This window comes from Ipomoea nil, unplaced genomic scaffold (assembly GCF_001879475.1).
Source record: "Ipomoea nil cultivar Tokyo-kokei standard unplaced genomic scaffold, Asagao_1.1 scaffold3030, whole genome shotgun sequence".
Lineage (NCBI taxonomy): Eukaryota > Viridiplantae > Streptophyta > Magnoliopsida > Solanales > Convolvulaceae > Ipomoea > Ipomoea nil.
In genome coordinates, this window is record NW_017619458.1 from 6,074,991 (window position 1) to 6,082,927 (window position 7,937).

A 7,937-nucleotide genomic window follows, 5' to 3' on the forward strand; every position below is an offset into this window, starting at 1 on the left:
AGGACCATTAACTGTAAATGAGTTTTTAAGACTAAAAGAAACTCATTAGGCAACATTGAGAGATACAAAGCCTTGCTTGTTGCCAAGGGATTTACTCAAAAAGAAGGAATCGATTACAAGGAGACATTTTCTCATGTATCCAAGAAAGATTCACTTCGGATCATTCTGGCATTAGTTGCACATTTTAATCTTGAATTGCAACAAATGGATGTGAAAACCGTTTTCCTTAATGGTGATCTAGAAGAAGAGGTTTATATGAAACAACCTGAAGGTTTTTCTTCTAGGGGTGATGAGAATTTGGTCTGTAAGCTTAAGAAATCCATATACGGTTTAAAACAAGCCTCCCGTCAATGGTATATCAAGTTCGATGGGACAATTTCTTCATTTGGTTTTGTTGAAAATCCCTCAGATAACTGTATATATCAGAAGGTGAGTGAGAGTAAAATTTGCTTTCTTGTTTTATATGTGGATGATATCTTACTTGCCGCCAATGATAAGGGGGTGCTTCATGATGCGAAACAATTTCTTTCTAAGAACTTTGATATGAAGGATATGGGTGATGCCTCTTATGTTATTGGCATTAAAATTCATAGAGATAGGTCCCGGGGTGTACTAGGTTTATCTCAAGAAACCTATATAAATAAAGTTTTAGAGAGATTTCATATGCAAAATTGTTCACCTAACGTTGCTCCCATAGCTAAGGAGGACAAATTCAATTTGGACCAATGTCCAAAAATTGATTTGGAGAAAGAATCCATGGAGAACATCCCTTATGTTGCAGCGATTAGATGTCTTGGATATATTCAAGTATGTACAAGGCCGGTCATTGCTTTTGCTGTTGGAATGCTAGGGCATTACCAGCACAATCCGGGGTTAGACCATTGGAGAGATGTGAAGAGGGTTCTAAGGTATCTCAAAGGAACGAGAGGTTACAAGTTTGGGTTTAGGCAGATGGACAATTTAGATGTTGTCGGTTATTCAGACGCGAACTTCGTTGGCTGTGTTGATTCTCGAAAATCAACTTCAGGGTGCATCTTTATCATGGCCGGTGGGGCTATCTCATGGAGAAGTGTTAAACAGTCCTTAATAGCTACTTCTATCATGGAAGCCGAGTTCGTTTCCTGTTTCGAGGCTACTTCACAGGGTGTTTGGCTAAAGAATTTTATCTTCGGGCTTTGAATTATTGATTCTATATCTAAGCCATTGAAAGTCTACTGTGACAACTCAGCTGGAGTCTTCCTAGCTAATAACGACAAAAGTGGAAGTCGAAGTAAGCACATCGACATCAAGTTCTTAGCTATTAGGGAGCGTGTCAAAAATAAAGTTGTATTCATTGAACACATTAATACTGAGTTGATGTTAGCAGATCCCTTGACTAAAGGCATGCCTCCATTTAAATTCAAGGATCTGGTTCAGAAAATGGGACTTTCGCCCACTTTTTAATTTGTATATATACATTCAGTTTTAATAAAATTCTTTTGCTATTCAGGCATTCTTTTGCTATTCAGGCATGTGATCATAATGGATACTACCCGAGCTAATGAGAACATATCATTATGGTTGGTGTTTTTCTGTTATTGAGTTGTAGTGTTTGCACAAGTGGGAGAATGTAACGTTTTTCCTAATTGTTATCATTATAATATTAGGACAAGTTATGATAATGTTAAGTATTTGATATGTGGTGCAACACTAATAACCTAATAGCTAGACTACATGATTAGGAGTTTGGTTAGGATTTAGGAGATCTAAAGACATATAACCACCATGATGGCCAGTGGTTATATAAGATCACTAGTCCTCTCACAGCTCACATTACCTACCTCATACACCATCTAGAGAGAGTTCTCATACACCATCTAGGGAGAGTTGAGTAGAAGTAAGAGACAAAACTATGCAGCAGTCCGGATCGCCGGACACAAGAACTAATGGCTAGAGGTTAGTATGATCTTGTATTGGTATATTTAATTCTAACAAAAGAAACATTGTTGACTTGCCGCAAACTTCTCCCTTGTATGTTTCCTGTATAACTGGAAATGTTTGGTGCAAAATAAGTGTATGTAATGACTGCTAGTTAAGAACCGCCAGCGATCGAGTGGTTGTGAACATGGAAAAGATAGTAACCACAGAACAGTTAGGCCACAGCATGCACATGCAGAGGAGAAAGAGACTGTTCATGGAGGTCATTTTGTTATCGGCTACGGACGCATGGGAAGACGAGTTTTCTTCATTCTATGATTCAAATGGCAAATGGCAAATGGCAAAGCATCATGAAGACGATGTACATTTATCATTTATGAATGAAAATGTAATCCATGCACCAACAAATTAAAGATTGCTAGCTATATATAATTCTTGTCAAGTTGCTATCATGGTCAATGTTTGGTACCTCAGTTTCAGCCCACCTGGTACAAAAACAATTGTTATACCATGGTACAGTGGTCCTCATTGCATTGTGGAAAAATTATCCGCCCGCAATTAACATATTATATGTTTTAAATTAAAAAAATTATATCAAGACTATGTGGTCTAATGGTATCCAGGTTAGAATATTACATTGTAATAAAGACAGTAACATTAAAAAAATTATGTGTTTGTAATATTGTGGACCCTAGTATATGTTATAATTTGGCGTACAAAAATAATGGGCAAATACGTTTTAGTTCAGAGTCACATTTTTTTTTTGTACTATTGACTCTGTTACAATATGTAGTATCTGTCTACACATTCACTTTCATTTGTTTGTCAGAATTAGTTTCTTTTAAAACTAGTATTTTCACCCGTGCAATGCACGGAATGGAATTGTTGTAATATATTAAGAATATTTAAATCGATATATAATTATTTAAAAGTTAATGACCTTATCTTTCCTGACAATTCCAAATTTAATTATAGACTATAGTTATTAATTATTACGATTTATTATATGTTATAATTCTTACGTTAATATTCTTACTATTATTATTAACACTTAATTACTTTTAGATATTATTTTTACCACTTATATTATTATTATATTATTATTACTATTAGTTTCTTTTCAAGTTCTGTTAGTATATAATGGCCGTGAGGCACAATAATAATATAACCATAATTAAATATTATTATATTGTATTCCGTGAGTCACAATAATAATATAACAATAATTAAATATTCTTCAATTCCATATTCTTCTAGGATTTCTATTACCATCATTAATTATTCCCTAATTTACCATAATTAAATAATTTGACCAATTATAAAGAGAGATTATGAAATAATGCACGGGACAATTTTTTAATTAAAAAATTTAAAAATTCATTACTAAAACATAAGGTTCTCATAGTTTTTTCTTAGAAACTATTTAATAAAGCATTTTTTTTTTAGAAATTGGCGGGCCAAACCGCCTACGACAGTTTGCGGTGGGTAGATCTCGAAAAAATACGCGAATTCAAAAAAACATTTGTCCAAAACGGACAACCAAGTCAAAAGTTATGCCTTGCTGAACTTTTGACACTTTACAACTTAAAAGAATAGAATTGGCGGGAAGTTAAAATTACAATAGGAATTGTATTATACTATTTTATAATATTAGAATAGAATTTTTACCCAGAATTATTGTACGAATGATAAAGTAGAAATCAATATATTTTGTTGGGAAGAGAGATTTTTTAGGAATTGGGCGAGAAGTTAAAATTTCAGGATTTTGTTTTTATATATATATATGTATATATATATATATATATATATATATATATATATATATATATATATATATATATATATATATATATATTGCAATAGGAATTGTATTACACTATTTTATAATTTTATAAAAGAATTTTTACCCAGAATTATTGTACGAATAGGAAAGTAGAAATCAATATATTTTATTGGGAAGAGATATTTTTTAGGAATTGGATGGGAAGTTAAAATTTCATGATTTTGTTTTTATATATAGTATAGATAGATTGCAATAGGAATTGTATTACACTATTTTATAATATTAGAATAGAATTTTCCTTTTTTTTTTTTTTAATGCTACTGGCTCTATTACAATGTAGTATCTGTTCATATACTTTCTCAACCTACTAAAACACAAAGAACCAATAATACCTCCACTAAAGCTTGAACTCACACCCTTTCAAATAGAAATCCAACCCGAGTACCATTAGACCATATAGTCTTGATAAGAAGAGAAATTACCTATTGAACCAAGAAGACTAAATGATAAAATTACATGTTAATCCTCTTTATTAAACAGTGAAATGACAAAAAGTTAAATTGAGAACTAAAATTGTGATAAACAAATAAAAGTCAAGGATGTAATCTAAAAGATTAAAAGAACAAGACTATGGATCAGTTAGGAAACCTGAAAATGTTTTTTGAAAAATGATTTCCAAAAAATAATTTAACTTTTTACTGTTTGGCTGAAGATCATAAAATTACATTTTTTTGTTTTGCTAAAAGTTAATTAATTGCACTTTTTCTGTTTGGTTCATTTTCATGAAAATAAATTAAACATATTATTTGTTATATAACAACAACAACAACAACAACAACAACAACAACAACAACAACAACAATAATAATAATAATAATAATAATAAGTGGTGGTGATAGTGGTGTTGGTGTTAGTGCTGGTCTTGGTGGTGGTGATGGTGGTGGTGGTGTGGTGGTGGTAGTGGAAGTGGGTGGTGATGGTGGTGGACTGGTGGTGATAGTAATAATCTAAAACTAGCTTCCAAAGAAATGAGATAAAAGAGAGAGACGAGAAAATAAATTATCCAAAAAATGTCAACTAAAAATCTAAGAAGACATTTTCCATCAAATTGAGTCTTTTTTTCATTGACTAAAATTATAATTTTCCTTTGACTTTATTTTTTTGAGTAGCCAAACACACGGAAATCCAAAAAATGACTTTCGAAAGTCATTTCTCGAGTTTCTAAACAAATCCTAAATGTGATAATGCCATAATAATCAAAAACTAGAAAAAGGAAATTTGTTCTTTTACTTCATAAATAATGAGTGTATTTAGTAAGAGTAATACTACATCCATTATAACTTTCTACTTCATTTTATACTCCCTCTTGAGGTGTATTGATCTAAAAATATAGTGGGCCGTTGTTTTTATTCCTTCACTTTTCTTTATCCAATTAAATTTATACACGTAGCAGGAGTTATACTCCATAAGAGTACATCTATGATTTTCTATTTAGTAATTGAAAAGTGAAAAATACCAATAAAAAAAAAACATCCCCATTCTGCAACACTGGAAGGAATTGAATATCAAGGAGAAACAGTACCAAGATCCTCTCCTAGGCAAACATAAAAACATCAATGTATTGGCATAGTAAGGTTAAAGATTAGAAGCTGCTCCATTTTGCAGATCAACAAAAGAAAATACAACTTTTAATAATACATTTGGGAATTGTCACGCACTGTCGCTAAAATAACTGCTTTGTAGAGAAAGAAAAAGATTTGCAAGAGAACGCAAAACTCTGGTTCCCCTCGTGTCACTTCAACTTGAAATCAACTTCCAGAGGAAACGCTTTCCCTCGGTGATTGAAAATCATGAAGTCCAGATTGGCAGGTAGAGCAACCACCCTGCATATTAGAGAACATAGCAATGTCATATCTTTAGAATTCATACGGCATATTCCATCAAGAAAAGAGAATAAATTGATTTCCCAGTATGTTTACGTGCTAGTAAACACAAAGCTAGAATATCACGGAAACAGATACTTAGAATAGGTATATCTACATCGATGTATAATTTAAATAAGCTCTGCTCTTAATTATGTCCCGTCCCATTCTGTCCTTTTGGACGATCTAAAAAATGAACTTAATGTTGAGTACAGTTTTAATAGCATAAGTATCAAAGAAAAACCAGAAAAGCAACTGGTCCCAGAAAAGTTAGAGAAACATTGGGGAAAAAGAACTTCGGGCTATTATTCTATGGTCCAAAGCTCAGATTTTGCAGTTGACACTTTCATAGCAAACTACCCCAACAAATGGCCCAAGAATTTATATCCACTGCCTTCCATCTCATGCAGCTGAACACACTGTGAAGATAAAAGTAAATGATATCGTAGATGTACCCACTGTCTTTCTATACTTTTCAAGGGATAAACCAGCGAGCGGGCTGTAGTTTTCTAGTTTTATTTTGCAGCACCACCACTTGTTGGTATGTGCATGCACATGTGGTCGCCTGTTGTTGTTTGGTTTCTGGGTGGGGGAGACAGAAGGATGGAAGATTGTGTGCACAACAATCAATATGGAAATTCTTCATACTCCATATAAGAAGAAGGTTCATCTTACTCTAATCACATACCATGATATCAATACAATGTATACCAAAAAAAAAAAAAACAAAAAAAATTGCTTACAAGTAATTTTTAAAAATAGAATTACAACGTAGAAAGTGAAAGTTAGTGAGGGTACACAAGTAAAAAGAAAATTGAGGGAAACTCAAACTTAGTAACTATTTTGGTAACTATAGCTACAACAATTAACAAACAAGCACAATTTCATGATTGTATGTCCACACATCAAATTGAAATTTCAACATTATCTCTCTTTTCAAAATCGTTACACTTCAATCTTCAAATCCCAATTGAGTGTGCCCTTGTGTTTTTCAATTTTTTTCTGTTCATATGTTATTGCATCTTCCTCTTCAAAGATTATCAAATTTAATGCTCTGACCAGAAAGCCGAAGACTAAAGTGCAGAATATGGAGAGAAAGAAGAAAGGAAGAAATAAAGAGAAGAAGCGAATTCAGCAGAAGATCTGTACACCAATGAAATGCCAGATCTAAACAAGAAACCACTTACAAACACCACTTTTTCCAAGTGAATGACAACAATTGAGCTCGACTAGAGCAACATTCTCCTACTAGTATACATCATAATTAAACACGCTTGCTTGATTCACCATCAAATAAAGGTGAAATCACTCTACAATACTACAATTTACCACATAAAGATCATAAACCACAATTCTACACTTTCCCCCTGTATTAAAGCATCATAGTCTAACCATAAACAATAACGGGGCAAACAGACATACCTGTTCTCTTCGGATTGGGGATGTATGGACAAAAACTTCCCGGGTACAATAAGTGCAGCCCATATGCACAACACTAACCCTATTATCAACTCCATAACCACCTGCAATTCCAAAGCAAAAGATCCAGTTCCACATTACATACCCATAAAACGCAATCACATACACGCACATAATCAAATTTTGTGCAAAAAGTACATTCAGAATAAAAGGAGAGTAAGAATTTACATTGATGGGAGGACCAGAGAACTCTTCCTCAGTGATCTTAAGCAAAGCCCTATCTGCAGTTGAAATTTAAATAAATAAATAAAGCAACATCTTTTAATCGAATTCTTAGGGAAAGCAAACCCTAAACTGTGAGCTTAGTTTAGATTGAAAGGATTAGGGTTTACACTGGATGGTGGAGTAAGCAGCGTGGGAGAGGATCAGAACACCAAAAGTGCCGACGAGAAAGCCGATGCTCATCCCCATTGGTAGCGTCGGAGAATAGATCGTCGGCCGGCAATAGACAGTTCGACGGCTGAGAAAGATATCCTCTTGACTCTCTTACACTTGTACTTGTTTACGACTGTCCTCGTGATTATTGTTCTGGATCTCCATTAAGATTCAAAATACTCCGTATCGGGTTTTCCCTGATCCAATAGTTCATAGCCTCGGGCCGGGCATTATCCCTTACCCAATACGGGCTGGAATTTGTCCAGAGCCGAAAGCCCGAAAGCGTGTCACCAGTACATATTCTAACCCATCAAAAGCCCAATTCCTACATGACAAATCATCACTCAGTAGGGAGTGGTAAATTATTTTGTGAACTCAGAATCTAAAAATACGCAATTTACATATTAAATGTTTGTAATTTACATATTAAATGTTTACAATTTATATAATAAATATTCACA

At 33.4% G+C, this 7,937-nt stretch overlaps 1 protein-coding gene and 1 long non-coding RNA gene across 2 annotated transcripts; one reads left to right on the top strand and one right to left on the bottom strand.

Moving 5' to 3' along the window:
• The first annotated feature begins 1,205 nt into the window (after positions 1-1,205).
• LOC109163461 lies at positions 1,206-6,439 on the top strand. The gene is made up of 3 exons (XR_002051276.1): positions 1,206-1,309; positions 1,509-1,512; positions 6,426-6,439. It is a non-coding gene; the product is annotated as an uncharacterized LOC109163461 (long non-coding RNA).
• LOC109163460 (membrane magnesium transporter) lies at positions 5,245-7,648 on the bottom strand. Its single transcript, XM_019312205.1, has 4 exons — positions 7,434-7,648; positions 7,270-7,322; positions 7,045-7,145; positions 5,245-5,583 (listed from the first exon to the last, which is right to left on the bottom strand). Exons 1-4 carry the CDS (start codon positions 7,510-7,512, stop codon positions 5,493-5,495), a joined length of 324 nt encoding a protein of 107 aa, XP_019167750.1. The 5' UTR covers positions 7,513-7,648; the 3' UTR covers positions 5,245-5,492.
• Between the last annotated feature and the right edge of the window lie 289 nt (positions 7,649-7,937).

Coding starts and splice junctions, on each gene's coding strand:
- LOC109163460 (XM_019312205.1), bottom strand. CDS start 7,512: ATGGGGATGAGCATCGGCTTTCTCGTCGGCACTTTTGGTGTTCTGATC. Junction 7,323..7,433: donor TGCTTACTCCACCATCCAGT/GTAAACCCTAAT, acceptor TTTCAACTGCAG/ATAGGGCTTTGCTTAAGATC. Junction 7,146..7,269: donor TCTCTGGTCCTCCCATCAAT/GTAAATTCTTAC, acceptor TTGGAATTGCAG/GTGGTTATGGAGTTGATAAT.